Source organism: Coregonus clupeaformis, unplaced genomic scaffold (genome assembly GCF_020615455.1).
Source record: "Coregonus clupeaformis isolate EN_2021a unplaced genomic scaffold, ASM2061545v1 scaf0790, whole genome shotgun sequence".
In the NCBI taxonomy this organism is placed as follows: Eukaryota; Metazoa; Chordata; class Actinopteri; order Salmoniformes; family Salmonidae; genus Coregonus; species Coregonus clupeaformis.
The window spans coordinates 107,310-126,917 of NW_025534245.1; the positions used below are offsets into that span (position 1 = coordinate 107,310).

General features: G+C 43.7%; 1 protein-coding gene across 1 annotated transcript in view; it reads left to right on the forward strand.

The window, feature by feature from the left end:
* Positions 1 to 16,715: 16,715 nt before the first annotated feature.
* The window catches only part of LOC123485665 (chondroitin sulfate proteoglycan 5-like), a 32,960-nt gene continuing 30,067 nt past the window's right edge, over positions 16,716 to 19,608 (forward strand). Inside the window, exon 1 of the mRNA XM_045216753.1 lies at positions 16,716 to 17,374. Coding sequence (XP_045072688.1) covers positions 17,290 to 17,374 — 85 coding nt within the window. The 5' untranslated portion in view covers positions 16,716 to 17,289. The remainder of the gene's footprint in view (positions 17,375 to 19,608) is intronic.

Sequence of the window (19,608 nt, forward strand, 5' to 3'; positions counted from 1 at the left end):
TAAATGCACCATTGCAAGATAATAATTCTGATTGCAACCCCAAAAGCAGCAGGTTGATTGCAAACTCTAAAGCAGGGTGTTAAACCCCACTCCTGGAGGGCAGAGTGTTGCTGGCACTGGCCTTTCTGTTATTAATCACTCAAGGTCAGGCTGATTGGCCAGGAACTCCACTCACCTGGTTGTCTAGGTGTTAACTGGATACTAATTGAAAGGAAATAACAAAACCATTAGACACATGTTCCAGGAGTGATTTTGACACACCGCATTGCCTGGTTAGGCCTTGAGCAAGGTGATAGAGGAACCCCCTTCACTGCTACCTGGGTACTCCTCTGAGGCTTACCCGGTGCTGTGTGAATAATGTGTCAGTGGGTTGGGGGCACTGTTACAGGAATATGAATTTCTGTTGAACTGATAAATAAAGAGCTAACACGAGGGACTTACAGTATGCTTGAACATTTGAAGTAAATTATGTTAATTAAAGCTGTTATGACTGGTTTCATACAAACTTTGTACAGTGTAACTGCTACAAGATAATGGAAACAGCCTGAGTAAATTAGGGAACAAAGCACAGTGCCTTTAGAAAGTATTTACACCCCCTTTGAATCTTTAACACATTTTACAGTTAATACTGAATTCAAAATGGATTAATTCAGATTTATTTGTCTGGTATACACACAATACCCCATAATGTCAAAGTGAAATATGTTTTTTTCAAAATTAACAAACTAATAAAAATGAAAGCTGAAATATCTTGAGCCAATAAGTATTCAACTCCCTTTGTTATGGCAAGCCTAAATAAGTTCAGGAGTAAACATTTGTTAACAAGTACATGATAAGTGCATGGACTCACTCTGTGTACAACAATAGTGTTTGGGAGAGATGGAGACTCTGTCAAAAGGAATACATCCAAAACTGAGGCTTGAAAAATAATAACAAATAAAGATGTTTATTAAAACATATTGTGCCCTGGGTAACGTGAGTGTAAGAAAGTGCATAAATGAAAGGTGAAAACAAACACAGGCTCAGCTATCATCAGTATAAGGAGAAACAACCTAAATCCCCAACAGGCTGGTTTATTTCATGCCTTTTCCATGTCCTTCTGTGCTATACAGCAGAACAATGCTCACATAGTCGAATTATGTTTTCCAGAAGGTGAATGCAGCTGGATGTTTGATGAAACATCTGGCATGAACAATGTTATTGATGTGTTTTCTGTAACTGGTTTATGTTGTTGGTGTTCAAATTCTATCTAGTGGTGTTTAGCTTCCAACCTTACAATCCGTGTGTTATTTATTCTGAGAAAATGTTCTCACATGATATTTGCAAAGTAATACTGATGATATTTCTGTTTCCGCGTATATTTTATTCCTATAATGTAGATATGCATTTATTGTAATAGGTTCTGTTTTATAGATTTTCTGGTTACCGCCTTTGATCATGTGACATATGCAATTATCCTTGAAGTACAGGGTGTGTGCGACGATTTACATTGATGATGGCCTGAGGCCTGAGTTAAAACTGTGCCTTGCTTACCTTTTTGTTTATGTACTTTTGAATTAACATTAAAAACAGGGTTTCTAATAAACATATTTATTTTGCATTCAAGCCTAAGGTTTGGATTTATTTATTTTTCACAGTATTTCAGATTTTTTAAAAGATTTAATGAATAAAAATAAGTTTAACATGATTTTGAAACACTACCTACTCTCTGCACCCCACACATACAATTATCTGTAAGTCCCTCAGTCGAGCAGTGAATTTCAAAACACAAATTCAACCACAAAGAACAGGGAGGTTTTTCAAAGACTACAAACAAGGGGCACTTGCTGCAGATGGGTAAAAACAAGCAGATATCCCTTTTGACATGGTGAAGATATGAATTATATTTTGATGATGTATCAATACACCTAGTCACTGAAAGATACAGGGTTTTCCTAACTGTAAGCGGAGGAAGGAAACCGCTTCAGGATTTCACCATTGAGGCCAATGGTGACTTTTAAAGAAGTAATGAGTTGAATGGCTCTGATAGGAGAAAACGAGGATGATCAACAACATTTGTAGTTACTCCAACAATACTAAACTAATTGACAGAGGAAAGAAAAAGAAGCCTGTGTCAGAACACAAATATTCCAACACATGTATCCTGTTTGTATCACGGCACTAAAGTAATACTGCAAGAAATGTGGCAAAGTAATTAACTTTCTGTCCTAAATACAAAGTGTTATGTTTGGGGCAAAACTAATACAACATATTACTGAATACCATATTTTTCAAGCATAGTGGTGGCTGCATCATGTTACAGGGTATGCTTGTAATCAAGATAACGACTGGGATTTTTCGAAAGGAACACTAAGCACAAGCAAAATCCTAGAGGAAAACTGGCATATTATGTCTGGGTACACCAGACACTGGGAGATGAAACCACCTTTTCAGCAGGGCAATAACCTAAAAACAAGACCACAAACTCATACTGGAGTTGCTTACCAAGAAGACAGTGAAGGCTTCTGAGTGGCCAGATACAGTTTTAACTTAGATTTGCTTGAACCCAGGAAAGACTTGAAAATGGTTGTTAGCAGTAATAACATGTAGATCAAATTTAAAAGAATGGCAATGCGCAGCGGGAATGCGAACATCTTTTATTTATATTTCACCACACGAACAAAAACAAATAAACGTACACGTGAAGTCCCGGACATATACAAACCAACATCAGGAACAAGATACCACACCACACAAATGCCAAATGATTTACCTAAGTATGGTTGCCAACCTGAGACAAATAAGCAACAGCTGATTCACGTTGCCTTGGGATTGAGAACCACCGCCAACATAAAAAACACATAACATAGACTCTACACACCCTGGCTCAACAAACAGAGTCCTGGAGCCAGTGGCGTGACACAACAACCAATTTGACAGAGCTTGAAGAATTTTTGAAAGAATAATGGGCAAATATTGTTAATCCAGGTAAAAGACTCACATCTGGTAATCGCTGCCAAAGTGATTATAAAATACATGGACTCAGGGGTGTGAATATTATTGAAATGAGATATTGTGTATTTAATTTTCACTATATGTGCCTACATTATAATATATAGTAATAACATGTACAAATTCCAAAACGACATGCATGAATTTAAATTTTATCCTTACCAGTTGGGGCGAGATACCCATACACCTCTACTTCACAGAGGCCAGCTGTCTCTCCTGTCCCCTGGTAGAACCACAGTCAAGGCAAACCACCCTTTCCACACCTGATGTCACTCAGAGTGAGATCACCTGCTGCAAGGGAGGAGATCACTCCATTTCAGGAAAGACAGAGAGAGAGAGAGAGAGAGAGAGAGAGAGAGAGAGGGGGGAGAGAGAGAGAATGAGCACGAAAGAAAACAGCCAAAGAACAATTAAATTCCGAAAGTACGTGGTCTTACAGTGTGTTTTGAATGCCTCATCCTGTAAGGAGTTCTACGCGAACTTCAGCACTGCTTGATATTTGTGAGGTAGCAGCAGCCACCTCTGTTGGTGATGGTGACAGAGGCATCATAAAATGTGATTAAGCAGGTCTCACTTCCTCCACCAGGGATTAGTCTGGGAGTCAGTGAGAGCGAGACCTATGACAGAAACAAGAATTATGTGGTTCATCAATGGCATTTATGGCGGCTACATGGGAACCTGACCATGTGGGTTCTCGGCGAGGTTTGACTGAGTAGCTTTTCCACGCAAGGCAAGATTTTCTGCAGGAGGATAATATTGTTTAATTGCAGAGATTTTAATGGGGAAAGTAACGAGACAACAACATTCTAATCTGGTCATTCCAAATTTCTAGTTCTCGTGTGTGGTTATTATCTATCTATAATGACGTGTCGTAAATGATACAACGACACCAGTACTCTTGGCTATTTAGAAACTGATATCAACTTAGTATTGATTATGAGAGGCTTTGCCAGTAATTAGGAGTCATATACTCAGATAACAATAAGAGAAAGTGTTTATTTGGAACATATGGGGTTAGTAGGCATTCCTACAAGAGCCAGCAAGAGGAGTTGAACATGGCCTGTCTCATCTTCCTGGAGGGGAAACACAGAACAAGCAAATGTACAGATGCTGTGGCAGGAGATTCAGTGGTATAGGTACATTGCAGATTCAGTGGTATAGGCACACTGGTATATCAACATGCTAGACACAGGGCTCACACAAGTACAACTTATAAACAGACCCATATTGCACCAGCTAAATAATATAATATTTTTAGAAAGTTCTGTTATCTTTTTGTTTGTGGGGTATTTATAAAAAAATAAATAAACAAAGTGATTTTTCCTGGCAAGCAGCTTCTAGTTGTGTAAACAAAGATAAGCAGTATACAATGCAGAAAAATGTCAATGCAGGTTTATTAAATCTACAATTCAAGCCTACCATGAATGATTACATCACATTATGCATAACGTTAATAAATTAGGGTTGTAGTAGAATATAAAAATATAATATAATATAAAGCAATTCCAAATAGTAATAGATTGTCATATCCTCTTACCTTCACACTCAAAATAACAAAGTCACTGTTGATGTTAATGTAGGTATGTAGATAAGCTGAATCTCACAGAGTATACACCAGTACCAAGTAATGAGATATTTATTGTTTTATACCTCCTCCACCAACAACAAACACAAAGATAAAACTTGGATAAATTATAATAGATAGATGAGTAATGTTTGAGATAGATAACCAAAGATGATTCAATTTATGGCGTATACAGACAGTATAATTGAATCATCAGGATATAGTGGTATGGAAGGAATAACAGGAAACATCAACACATGTTCAACTTGTAACAGAGTAGTTATTAACATTACTAACATATAATCTCAAGAGTATGTACAGGAGCAGGCAAACATATTGTATATATACTTATTCCACATCAGATATTCTATGCAGTTGATGACTAAATTCCATTAGATAAAAGTAGGACTATTATAAAATTATTCAATGTTTCATACGGTTGGTACAATTGCAACCACTCTGCATGACCAAGTGAGTGTGTATGGAGTATGTGTGTGCGTGCATGTATGAGTGCATGCACAGCTAAATGTCTTGGTTTTCGAGAATACAAAAACATAGGGCATAGAACTTAAACATACTAGCAAAACATCTTTGATAATTGATTCTGGGTGAAACCATAAAATGCTTCTGAAACGTAGGTGTTGGGGTTACATTTATATCTTCTCAAAATACATTAACATGCAGCAGAAAAAGCAAATGATAGGAACCATTACAGTATGCAAGAATTCAATAAAACATACACTACCAGTCAAAAGTTTGGACACACCTACTCATTCAAGGCTTTTGGTTTGTTTTTACAAAAAATTTTACATATTGTAGAATAATAGTGAAGAGATCAAAACTATAAAATAACACATATGGTTTTAAACAAATCAAAATATATTATATTTGAGATTCTTCAAATAGCCACCTCTTTGCCTTGATGAAAGCTTTGTACACTCTTGGCATTCTCTCAACCAGCTTCAGCGAGGTAGTCACCTGGAATGCATTTCAACTAACAGGTGTGCCTTCTTAAAAGGCAGGAATTTCTTTCCTTCTTAATGCGTTTTGAGCCAATCAGTGGGGTGGTAAATCTATAAACCTCCACTTCACAGAGTGTTAGGAATTTGGTTCTTTGCTCAGAAACAACGGGTACATAACGCTCCTTCAACACCTGATGTCCACTAGAATGAGGATCTACCCGCTGGAATAAAGGAAATCACCCTAGCCCTGGGAGGAGAAATAATGAGTTATTATGGGTAGTGGTCAACAACATAGCCATATTTCCTTAGACACATTTGGGTAACTCAAAACTTTACTTATTCCATATTGCATCTCGCTGTTTCAAATGAATGAACAGAATTTACAATTACATGATTGTCACAATATTTATAATTATATATGTTAATTGTTCTCCATCATTTGGCTTTTCTGAGATTGTACGCCTGACTCAGGGGACTCATACTGAGAGTAGGTGTATATTTTTATTGTGCTTTTTCTATGTTGGTGTTCTTAGCATGTGTGGATCTATGTTGGTCAGGGTGGTTCAATCAGAGGCAGCTTCACATATTCCTCGATTGGGGACCATACTTAGGCAGCCTATTGGCACTGGGTTCGAGTTGTGGGATCTTGTTCCTGTAAGGTGGCGTTGTGTGAAGTACCTTTGGAATCACGTTTTGTTTAGTTTGTTGTTTTGTGTGGTGTTTATCAGTAAATAAACATGTAAATGATATCACGCTGCGTGGTCTGAATCATGCTATTCAACGAACGTGATGAAGATCCCACCAAACGAGGACCAAGCAGCGCGCCCAGGCGGAGTGGATGGCCATGTCACAGGTGGCCAAATTGTGGTATGGGAAGAGATGATGGGGGAAAGGACCATGGGCTAAGTTAGATGCCCAGGCAGGATAGGTTAACGCAAAGGCAGGAGGAGGGGGTGAGGAGGAAGTTAGTCTGCAGAAAATTTACACAGGGTGGTTGGCGAGCCTAGGTAGAGCAGAGCCAACTCCTCAGCTCACGCAAGAGGCGTAGATGGGCAAGCTCCGTGTTATGCGGAGCTGGCATTCAGGCAGCCCACAGTGCGCGGCACAGTCTCACGTCCTGAAGCTTGCACCAGATGGGCATCCAGCCAGGACGGTAAAAGTCGGTCAATGCTCCTGGTTCCAGCACGCCTCAGTCCCAAGATATCCTGCAACAATTCTACGTAACTGTATCGCTAGTTTGGCGTGACAGCCCAGTGCGCCCTGTGCCAGACTCCACACGCAGCAGTGCGAAGTGGGAGCCAGCCAGGACGGTTGTGCCAGCTCTCCGCGAGACCTCCAGCGTCCGCCTCACAGTCCGGCCCGGCTCTGTTCCTGCTCTCGCATCAAGTCAGCAGGCGCGCCACCAGCCCGGCCCGGCCTGCTCCTGCCTCGCACCAGTGTGCGCGCCGCCAGCCCGGCCCGGCCTGGCCCTTCTCCCACTAAGCCAGTGGTGCGTGGCACACCAGTCTGCCCGCCGGTTCTTCTCGCATTAGTCAGTGGTGCGCGCCGCCAGCCCGCCGGCCCGGCCTGTTCCTTCTCCTCGCACCGGGGCTTCGCCAGCCCGCCCGGCCTGTTTCTGGCCCGCACTAGTGCGGTGCGCGGCGCCAGCCTGCCCGGCCTGTCTTCTGCTCCGCACCAAGCCAGGTGCGCGTCGCCCGTCCGGCCCGGGCCTCGCTCCTGTCCTCGCACTCCAAGCCAGGTGGTGCGTGTTCTAGTCCGGTTCGCCCGCACCTGCTCCCTCGCACCAGACCAGTGGTGCGCTTGTTCCAGTCCGCATGGCCCGCTCCACCGGTAGCCTGGTCGGCACTGGTCAGTTGCGCCACTCCGAGCCACAGAGCAGTCCTCTCCACCGGTGCCGCATCCAGTGCCGGCCAGCTGTTCCACTAAATGAGCCAGAGCAGTCCGCTCCACCGGTGCCTGGGTCCAGTCTAGTCAATGACGCCAGCCCCTCTCTCCAGGTTGGGGTTCCCACACCAGGGTCCAGACAGGCCTGGCGTATCGTGGGAGGAAGGAGAGGGGAAGTAGTGCACCGAGGTCAAGACCAGACCAGGGGCGAACAGGGAGGCGGAGAGTGAGAGGTCGCCACGCCCGATGATCCACTCGAGCGGAATGCCCACCTGGCCCCTACCCTGTTATGTTTATGTTGTGCGGTGGAGTCCGCAGATCTTTGGGGGAGGGGGTATGTCACGCCTGACTAAGGACTTTATATGTTGAGTAGGTTATTATTGTTGTGATTTTCACGTTGGTGTTTAGTATGTGGATAAATAATTAATCTTTTTCACTTTGAAAATGTGAGTAAAGATATAATAAAAAATCCATTTTTAGATGTAATTTAAGGAGAAAATGTGAAGGTGCAAGGGGGGAGATTTCACTCAGCGAATGTATACACCAGTCAGAGTACCAACAAATAGTGATCGTTTATGATTATGTATTTTTAAGAATAAACTTTGTGTAGATTGAGTTATCTTTGTTCTTTGAAGATTTGTTGTAGTTTTGGTTTTTATTTTTATTCAGGTCTGTTGGTACTTGGACCTGGACAATATCTAATAAATTGTTTTAGCATGAAGTGATGTCTGATGTTATTTTCGTAAATTTAATTTGTTCTGAAGTAAATGTTGGATTTAATTACTACACTTGTTAGGAATTCAGTAGATGTGTATGTTTCAGGGAGTGTCTACAATATCTAGACTGGAGCATGAGGAAATGCTCACATTATCTGGAAATTATATTTCTCTACATATGTCTCTAACATTGACTTGGGTACAGACGGGGTAATCATTTTATGGTATAAAATAACTATCACGTATTTCATATTAAACACTGTTGTCTGACGAAACACACCTCAAACCAAAAAATCTGCTGCTTGTCTGGTGAGTGGTCTAAGGACAAGGCGAAGTGCTACAGGGGAAAGATGGTCTTTCTTTGTGTGGTTGTTTTGATGCTTAGGCTCTTATGCAGCAGATGCAAATGCATATGGTAACAGCATCATCCATCCTGGTGTATTGCCCTAATCCCAGGCAGCCAGCACTGTAATCTGGCGAGAGGGGGGATTTCTCTGCCCATGGAGATTGACCAGGAGGATGTTATTGAGAGGGATGAGGGGCGATTATGTCTTGGGTTGGGAGGGGTGTTTTTTGTCCCACTTTGTGCCATTTGAGCAGCCGTAGAGGAGGGAAACTGATCATGCGGTACAGATACAGTAATGACAAAGCATCACCCTTTAGAACAGGGTTCATGTTTTTGATTTAACCGACCTGGAAGACCAGGTGTGTTGAATTTATGCAATCCCTGAACTGCTCAATCATCTCTGTTGGTCAGGTGTGGTGCCTAGTTGGAACGAAACAGGGTTGCCTACCCCTGCTCTAGAAGATCTAATTCTCTTCACATAAACAGGCACAATGTTTTGAACAGCTCCTCTCCTCCAGATCTGAAAGGGCATCTATACTGAACAAAAATATAAACGAAACATGTAAAGTGTTGGTCCCATGTTTCATGAGCTGAAATAAAAATTCCTAGCAATTTTCATATCTGTATTCCCAGTCATGTGAAATCCATAGATTATGGCCTAATGAATATATTTCAATGGACTGATTTTCTTATATGAACTGTAACTCAGTAAAATCTTCAAAATTGTTGCATGTTGTGTTTATATTTTTGTTCAGCATAAAAGCATGGCAATATGGTGGACAGGACACCTATCCAGTCCTTGTGTTTATCAGTGGTCACAGAGGAAAGAAGACAAGGGGATGGACCTCCCGATCCACACTCCTCCTTCTGTCCTCCATGCACTCTCCCTCCTTCCTCCACTCCTCTTCCCCAGCTGAGTGAGTGTGCTGCTGATGGCAGCGGGGATAGAACTAGCTGCTCCCTGAATGAGTTGAGATGTTTCAGAATTAATACCGTGTCTCCCTCTGCCCTCCCACAGCTGCGCCGATTCTGCCACTACCGATAAGCTTTACTCTTCACAACTCAAGCGTAGCTCTCCTTCACGCTTCCCTTCTCCCTCTGCTTTCCCCCCTTCATGTCATTCTCCTCATTTTACCTTCACCTTGATTTTTGACAAGTTATTTTTCCTCTCCCCTCCCTATGTAGTCCCGTCTTCCTGTTCCTCTCTTTGGTTGCTTAGGCAACAGATCAAGTACCCTTAGTAATTGAAATAGACTAACATGCTGATAGTGTGAAACTGTTTTTAGCATCAGCCCAGCTGTCTTGCTTACTAGTATGTCAATAGTGTGTCAATTTAATCCTTCACTTTGGGCCAATAGTTCAGCTCTATGTGGTTGATTTAGTGGCTGTAAACAGAAACAAATCCATAAGTATCATCCATAAACAGATTCATGAATATGAGGTGATTTGTGTTGACAGGCCTAAAACAGGTCTATGAATAGTGCATTGGGAAGAAGAGGAGAGAAGTGTCCTCCCCAAACATCCCCTTACCATAATGCATACAAACCTAGCGTCATTTCCCGGTTTCTGTGTGTGGATGCAATAGATGCTCTGTGCCATTGGAAAACATATTACCAGCGCAATGCAAATATGAGGGATGGATGAAGCAAATAATGCCAGCCTGTGTGAGCAACAGCATCTGTTTTTTAGCAGCGTGTGTGTTTAAAAAGGTGTGTGTGTGTGTACGTACGCCTGTGCCTGCGTGAGTTTGTGTGTGTAACAGGTAGGCTCCATCTCTATCCGACGCACAGAGGGTCCTTGCCCTTTGTCGGAGGATGTTGCCATGACGACATTTTTTCACTGTAGAGCACTAGAGCAAGTAGCGCCATGGGCAATCCATCACACAGGTTAGTGTCAGAGAACGGTGGCTTAGTGCTATAATGATAATAATCATGGACTGCATTGAAATAGCGCTTTCACCATGCATCAAGCACTTCACATTCTGTATGGTTAATGCCATCCTCTACCAATACATAGCATCCACCTAGAGTAGGTGGTGCACGGCAGCCATTTTGTGCAAGAGACTTCACCACACATCAGCTTTTGCACTAAGACAAGTATTGTATGTGTGTGTGTTGTGCTCCTGTCTGACAGGTTGATGTCTCATACTGTAAGCGCTGAGGGGGATGTGAGCGAGGGGCTTATTAAAGATGGAGGATGCTAAAGTAGGGCAGCGGTTCACACTGCCAGAGGGGGTGATCTCTCCTCTCCTTCACCCATCATCCTTCTCTCCTCACAGACATTCTCCTCTCATTGTTTTAATTACTCCAATGTGGGTATCAGATCATATTAACTACAGAGGTATTGCCCAACAATTCATAGTTATTACTCAATATTTACTGTATTTTTGGAGGGAAATGGTCAAACAATCATTATTTTTTTTTTTAAACATGGCCATCTTTGTACTGCAGTCGACCATCTCTCCCTTCTCCCCTATGAAGTAACCTTCGACCTGTAAATGACACTGAAGAAGGCCAGTGTGAACTACCTGAAATGGCATTTAGATATCATTCAGTTGTACAGATGCAATGTAAACACTGGCAATGGCTGACTCATGCATAAAGTAACATTACACACACACACACACACACACACACAATCAGCTTCACTTACCATGCTTTTAGTTGTACACAGGACTACCAAATGTTCCTTTCAGTTGCTCCGATTCTGTTCTTCCCCTCGACTGATTGAGTGAAAGCCATTGCTGAGCAGTACTTAGCTAATTATCCCAGTCATAGACTGTAAAAGTGCTGTAGACAAGAGGTTTCAGTGCTTCCTAATGGGCAAAGCAACTCTGGCAGCCCCCTCATGGATTCCTGCAGTTCTGTCATCTTTCTGCTGGGTATTTGGTGAGAACACATTAGCTGTGAACACATGAGGGGACAATGACAATAGAGCTCTCTCTTTCTCTCTCACACACTCTCTCTCTCTCTCTCTCTCTATCCTCACACACACACACGCACACATTCACACACACACACACTAACACACTTGAGCTATTATTACCTGGGTTCCCACGCTTCATTGCGTCCTGGGCGATGGATCCATAAACATTCAGTTTCGCTCCATCTCCCTCATTACCTGCATCCATTTTGTCTGTCACTATCTCAAACTCCAAATTATGCAAGAACAAACATTCAGCGCCTCGACAGTAGGCTACAGTGGCTAGGATTGTTCTCTATATCCATGGCCCACTTTGACTTTATGTGATATAGTGAAAGTAGAAGATGCAGCCTGATACTATGAAAGTGTGTGTGTGTGTGTGTAGTGTGTTGTGTGTGTGTAGTGTGTTGTGTGTGTGTAGTGTGTTGTGTGTGACTTACTTACCTCTCATTGTTCTCTCTACTCAGACCCCCACGCCAACACTTCAACAGGCCCCACTTTGCTGTTGATGACACTGATGTCATGTCCGTCCTGTTTATTCATGAACCTTGTATTTACTGACTTACTATGTCACCATGGAGTCTGTGTGAGAGAGTTAACATCTCTCATGTAGAGTTATGAATGGTGGAATCATGAGTAGCCAATCTCTCTCAGCTCTCACTCTCATATTGGTCATTGGCCACGGCTAACTGGTTTATACAGACATTAGTCTTGTGCCATCTCCATGAGCTAAACGTCCACCAGTCTCATTGGAGCCAATGTTGCTAAATTGATCTCAATGGTTTACTGGAATTGATGTACGAGAGACGATCAAATATTGACATGTCCCAGGCTGTGCTTTATTTTGACACTGGTAAATTTGCAGAGAGGAAAACTGGTCCAGGAAATGTCTGGTAAAAAAAAAAAAAAGAAGTCTGTTTGTTAATGTGTCTGTGTCTTTGTGTGTGTGTGTGTGTGTCTTTGTGTGTGTGTGTGTGTGTGTGTGTGTTTCCATCTGTGCTTTAGACCATTCTTGTATACTCCCATCTTAGTTTCTGGAGCCTGTGAGTGGGTGGTTAGCCTTGGCTATGTGCATAGTAACAAATGCTCTTGCAAATTATTGAAGCTTTTCTGCTGAAGGAGGGAGGAAGAGAGAGAGAGAGAGAAAAGGATGAGGAAAGTGTTGATGCTGGGTGTAGAGAGAGGGAAAGGGGAGGGGTGGTGAGTGGAACGGGTGAGGCTGGAGCGTATGTACAGTATGTATGGAGGAGAGGGACGATGGTTTGGATGATTGGCGGCCAGTGCAACGTGCTATGTTAGGGGTTTAAGCGAGGGGGAGGGGTTTTGGGGATGGGAGGTTGGTTTAAAAGGGGGTACACAAACAGTTTAGTTCTGCTCTGGTTAGCAGCACGTCAGCTTCTGTTCCCCAAAGCCCAACCCAGTACTAGGAATAGCAGCACTGCTCAGATGGCGACAGAAAGAAGGAGTAGGAGGGAGGAGGGAGGAGGAGGACAAAGAGCGATGGAGAAGAAGGGAAGAAGGCTGTGGCAGGATGGGTTTTAACTAGACTGGAAGTGGATTGTAAAATACATCTGGAACATGGATCTGTACAATAAAATCTGTGCGTGTCTGTCCAACCGCGTATGCATTGTATGACTCGTATGCATGTCACAACCATAAGTACCATTTGCACTCTCATCCATGTTACTATGCACTCTCATCCATGTTACTATGCACTCTCATCCATGTTACTATGCACTCTCATCCATGTTACTATGCACTCTCATCCATGTTACTATGCACTCTCATCCATGTTACTATGCACTCTCATCCATGTTACTATGCACTCTCATCCATGAAAAATGTAAGCTGCATGATAAAAATTACCACTGAGACTCTTCTCCATTCATTGATAAAGACCTCATGCCACATCACCACACACACACACACACACACACGAATATGCACACACACACACAGACACCCCCCCATCCCCCCACACACACACTGTATCTCCCTCTGTCTCAAACTCCCACACTGGGCATGTATAGCTGAAATTCAGAAGCAAAGCAGCCTAAAAGGTCATTGTCTGGTCTCATTAGCACTATCTGCCACAGAGCTGTAATAATGAAACCATAATGAGATATTATTAGTAAGCATATACAGTAATGTGGGTCATTGAATGACCTGGGGTCATCTGTTAAACTCTTTTCCAATCTTACTTTATCATGTTCATACCTAACACAGGCTATGTTAACCACATAGCAAACATCTTGCAGTGTTTCTTAGATAAAGGTTAGGGATAATGTTCTAATGTCTGTTTGTCAACATGGAGCGGGAAGGACTGCCCGCTCCATGATCTCGCCATCACGGTTGACAACTCCATTGTGTCCTCCTCCCAGAGTGCAAGGAACCTTGGCGTGACCCTGGACAACACCCTGTCGTTCTCCGCCAACATCAAAGCGGTGACCCGATCCTGCAGGTTCATGCTCTACAAAATTTGCAGAGTACGACCCTACCTTACACAGAAAGCGGCACAGGTCCTAATCCAGGCACTTGTCATCTCCCGTCTGGATTACTGCAACTCGATGTTGGCTGGGCTCCCTGCCTGTGCCATTAAACCCCTACAACTTATCCAGAACGCTGCAGCCCATCTGGTGTTCAACCTTCCCAAGTTCTCTCATGTTACCCCGCTCCTCCGCACACTCCACTGGCTTCCAGTTGAAGCTACAAAACCATGGTGCTTGCCTACGGAGCTGTGAAGGGAACGGCACCTCCTTACCTTCAGGCTCTGATCAGACCCTACACCCAAACGAGGGCACTACTTTCATCCACCTCTGGCCTGCTAGCCCCCCTACCTCTACGGAAGCACAGTTCCCGCTCAGCCCAGTCAAAGCTATTCGCTGCTCTGGCACCCCAATGGTGGAACAAGCTCCCCCACGACGCCAGGACAGCGGAGTCACTGACCACCTTCCGGAGACACTTGAAACCCTACCTCTTTAAGGAACACCTGGAATAGTATAACAGTAATCCTTCTACCCCCTCCCTCCCCCACCCCCCATAAAAAAAAAAAAAAGTGGATTTGTAAGTCGCTCTGGATAAGAGCGTCTGCTAAATGACTTAAATGTAAATGTACAATAGCTTTAGAAACATTCTGAGAACATTCCAACAACAGAGCTGAAGGGAGGTGTTCTTAGAACATTGAAGAACACGGGAATCAGAGGGGAAAATCCATTATGTCCCAGTCTTTTGTTTTGGTTAGATGAGTAGGTATGACCTTTGAATCTCTCACCTTTCCAGTCTGACCTACGATGACCTCAGTCTTGCCCCAGGGTGTCTGAGAAACTGCCTAATTGTTACATTGTTTGTTTTGTTTTGTTTTGTTGTATGTGTGTGTGTCTGCCTGCCTGCACCCAGTACCCCTGTGTCACCGCAACCGGATAATAATTGTTCCCCTGAGGTGGGGGGTCAGTCATTATATTTTGGGGGAGAGGAGAGTGAGGATTATTGTCTAATCCCAACGTTGTTGACGGCCCCGTGTTCAAAATTAAACCGATTGGTGAGGCTGTCATAACAACAGCCCTGGCTAGAGCATACATGATAGCTGTAAGAGGCATTAACCCAAAAATGAGTACATGATGCCCAGAGACAGATCTGGGGTGAGGTGGTTTAGGGGGGTCTATTTGGGCATTGGGGGAATCCCCTCAACCTGACTCACACATGATTCAGCTCCGGATGGGTGCATTTCTTAAGGGCTATGTCTGCAAATAAAAGGGGGTTATCATGTGAGTAGAGGGGGTAGTGAACGTCAAGTCGCTCTGACTCAATCGACCCCATCTCAAATTGTAATACAGTATATACACAGTCACTCAGGACATAGAGGATACTAACAAAGTCTCTGTATAATGTGTTTAAAAAGCATGGGGACTGCAGACTATGAGAGCGGTTGGTGAAGGAGAGTTCTGAGAGATGATTTGAAGATCTCAGCAAAGTCCATTGAGGGGAGAATGAGTGGCCACCAGCCCTTTGTCTGAGATCACTGCACTGTCTGTCTGTCTGCTCCCCCAAAGAGGTTTACTGCAGGGCGCGAGCACACACATACACACACACACACACACACACACACACACACACAAAGCCCTCATAGGAAAGCAAAGCGATCATCCTCAGGTCAGGTGTGTTGGAGAGGTAGGATGTGTGAGAACCATCCTTAATTTAGCTGAACCCTGCCTACGTGAAATCGTTGAATAGTCTAATTTGAAATAGGACAGTCAATTATTCATTTGTTACACACTGCATTTCTACTTGACTTACTTTTCACAATTAATTTAACAAATGTAGGATTTTTTAAATTTGTATTAACTTGTAACATACACACACGCGCGCTCAGGCAAGCATTCACACGCTCACACAAACACGCACACGCACACACACATACACACACACACACACACACACACACACAACATAAAAGCCTGTTGCCGGGGCTTCTTCCCCTCTTCCTCCATGGTCTTGTGGCCAGCCAGGTCACCCGTGATACAAGTCAGTATTCGAAGTCCATCCATGTCTGAGAACGTCAGGAGATGAAGTGGAAACCGCCCACTAGGGGCAACAATGAGCACTGTTAAGTAGCTTCAAGCATCTGCATCTGATTCCAAAGGTTGCATGTTGGATCCCAGCAATAGAAAGTTGTTTTTGATATTATTGTTTTAACCCTATCAATTCAGAGTTAATGCCTAACCTTAAGAATTTGGATTTAATGCCTAAACTTAACCCTAACGGTAAAAATCCAGAGTTAATGCCTAAATGTAACCTTAGACACTTTGAAATTTGACATTTGGAAGAACTTCGAAATATGACGTTTGAGAAACATGGATGAACATCTAGCCTAATTCTGACCTGAGACTGTGAGAGCTGGTAGCTTGTGAAAGAATGCATGGGACCCCCACCATCACTACCCTGGGCCCTCATGCATTCATCACTGCATCCCAAAGTCTCTCAAACCCCGCCCCCCTCTCTGCCGTTTGTTTCTCGATCTTAACACACAATTATCCAAAACATGTTGTTTCTAAAGCATTAAAACAATACTTTACTTTAAATCTCCCTCTCATCCAACTGTTATGTGCCATATGGCCCATGCACCGAATAGGAGTTTGAGCACAGTGCTTAAAACCCACTATTTATATTTAACTTGATTTATTCAAACATTTGGCCAAAGCCATCAATCTCTTCAGGGAAATGTTTGAAACATTTGACAGTGGAAAATAAGCACACCCCCCCGCGCGCGCACGCACACTTATTATAATTTTTATTTTAAGTCTCTGTTGATAACTGGTGTTTAAACGGCTGCTGAAGCGCGGTGCTGAGTGTGTGTACTGGCAAGATCCAATAGTCTCAGTTGAATAGCAAATTGGTCCAAATTATTGAAAGGGAAAAAGCCTTGGGAAGAGGAGGGGTAGAAGTAGGAGACGGGAGGAGGGGGGCAGCAACAACCCTTTTCCCTTCCCAGATGGTGAGAACAGTGTCGATCGCATCACATTCCGCCGAGCGTTCTCAGTCGTCCTATGGTGAAGTGCCATCGCTCTAATCAAAAACAAACGGAGCCGCAGCCTTCGCTTGCGCTCAACTCAACTCCAGTACGGAACGTCCATCCTTGGCTGTGCGAGGTCTCCGTCTGGCCGATATTCGGTGGCGACGGGGCCTTGAACGATTGAACTGTGGTTAATTGAAGAAGCGGGAGAAGTAAATACTAGCACACCACTCAAGACGAAGTGACAATGGAGAAGCGCAGGGAGGCGGGAGTCTAACGTGGATAGGGGGCACAAATCAAATCAAACTATTTACAATTCGGATTATTTCCATTTTTAACAATACATTTTCAGAGGGTTCTTTATCAGATTTTTCTGGCCATTATCACACGCAAGCATGAACGGAAAGGAAACGAGGTTTTGCACGGGATGCTGGAGGCTACTGATGCTGTCAAACATTCTGATTCCCCTCTTTGTACATGGTAAGAAATCATATACTTTTTTACTCACAAGAAAGCATGGGTTGTCTCTTTGTTTTCCCACGGATGTGTATGATAGGCTGACCACCGTGAAACCAGTGACAAAACACACTTGCACAGAGAGTCAGTCCAACAAAGGGGGCCAGTGAGTCTTCTATTGTAGGCTAGAGCCGACTGGTCATGCAGTCACTCTCAGAATAGTGTCATTGAGCACTGCACCATTGGCTATCTTTGCCCAGGACGCAAACCAATATGTTATTTGGATTATGAGATGACATCCTGGATGGGATATTGTCGGGCAATGGGTCAATTCCAAAGAGAGGCAATTGCATGCAAGTTGTAGTGGTCGTATTGGTTTTTGGAGAGCCGGATGTCACAATTGCCTTTCAGCAATGACCCACTCTCTGTATCGGTTTTACGGGGTAATAGTGGCGAGCCGATGCACTAAGATGCTCCCCCTAGGCTGCTGCTCTCACTATGGCAATGGTGGAGCCAGGCGACACAAAGGCAGGATTACGGTCGGGGTCCCTGTTGCATTATTCATCAAGCAATCTGAACAGACATTCTAATACAGCGCGCCTTGGCTTTTATAGACAACATGAAAAGACACTGAAAACTCTCTTTCCTCATTGTCTCGTACGGAATCACAGCACTTCTTACATTTTAATAATGTTGTTGGCTATGAATAGGCCAGGGATAGAATCACTGTGACATCATGGGGATATAGGCTACCTAATCTAGTCGATTCATTTTATTTCAATGTCCCTACTTGGTCGCCATTACCATTAGATGTTATGTTTGACCACTTCTGCTTGGATGGGACGATGATGTCCAATGGTTGTGAATTGGAACCTACTTACAGGCAATGTAGTCAACCGAAGGATGGGATGTTAGGCTATATTTATTTCTCCATATGTCAGTAAAAAAAAACGTCTGTGTAGCCTCTGGAGACTGGAATCTCCTTAGCGCGTCGCTGGTCCGGGTTGGTGAGCTATTGTCCAACCGGCAAAAAGAAGATCCGTTTATGCCCATCACCGCCCAGCAACAGGGCACTGAAGACGGTACCGATGCGCCAAGACATGCTCAAACAATGTCAAAATGCCCTGATTAAATGGGTGGATATATAATAGAACATCAGCCATGCCAAGAATATAAAATCATAGCTGCAGGAAAGTAGGGGTGCTGAGGGTGCTGCAGCAAAAAATAAGTAATACAAAATAAATGGTTCCACAAAATTGGAAAATAAATGGTTCCATGTCTGGGCACCTCTTCTTGGACGCCATTTTCGGTCTTCCATAGTGAAGTGAACAGATGGTTAGGGGATAGTAGTGAGGGATGTATAGGCATCTCCCCTCCCCCACTCAGAATGATGGCTGTGTGAGCGGGTTTGGATGGGTGATAGAGGGGGTAATGGTAGTCAAGGCTCAGCCACATTTCCAGGATTTATGTCCCTGGGGCCAGCATGGTGATGGACTCTGGGAATGATGGACTCTGGGAAGGTCGGCCTTCCCGCCCACCTGCCTGCCTCTCTCTCCTGCCTGCCTCTCCCTTGTTTCCTCTGCTCTCCTCTGGCCAGCTGACACACATCTGCCACGGACAGATTATCTTTGAAGCGCAGTGTGTTAATCTTCAAACCAAATCCCCCCCAGCCTTTTTTATAGCAGTTTAGGAAAAAGCACACATAACAGTCATTTAAAAATCAATTTAAAGTAAATTGGAGAAATAGTGCATCTATCTCTCTCTCTCTCTCTCTCTCTCTCTCTCTCTCTCTCTCTCTCTCTCTCTCTCTCTCTCTCTCTCTCTCTCTCTCTCTCTCTCTCTCTCTCTCTCTCTCTCTCTCTCTCTCTCTCTCTCTCTCTCTCTCTCTCTCTCTCTCTCTCTCTCTCTCTCTCTCTCTCTCTCTCTCTCTCTCTCTCCTCTCTCTCTCTCTCTCTCTCTCTCTCTCTCTCTCTCTCTCTCTCTCTCTCTCTCTCTCTGTTCTGTATGATGCCACTGTGGTATGTGCTCTGTGAAATCCCAGTATTATACATTACTCATTTCACATTATTCATACAATGAGCTTTGTTCACTGCTAGGTTGGACACTTAACCAATGGAGAGCTGAAATCATTAGAACCTTGGGTGGACGACCTCAACCCTCAGCACCTCACATTGCTGCTTGGTAGAATCTCTGCACTCCATCTCCCTCCATCTCAAACAATGGCTTGCTCAGCGCAAAGATGCCTCTGCATGTGTAAC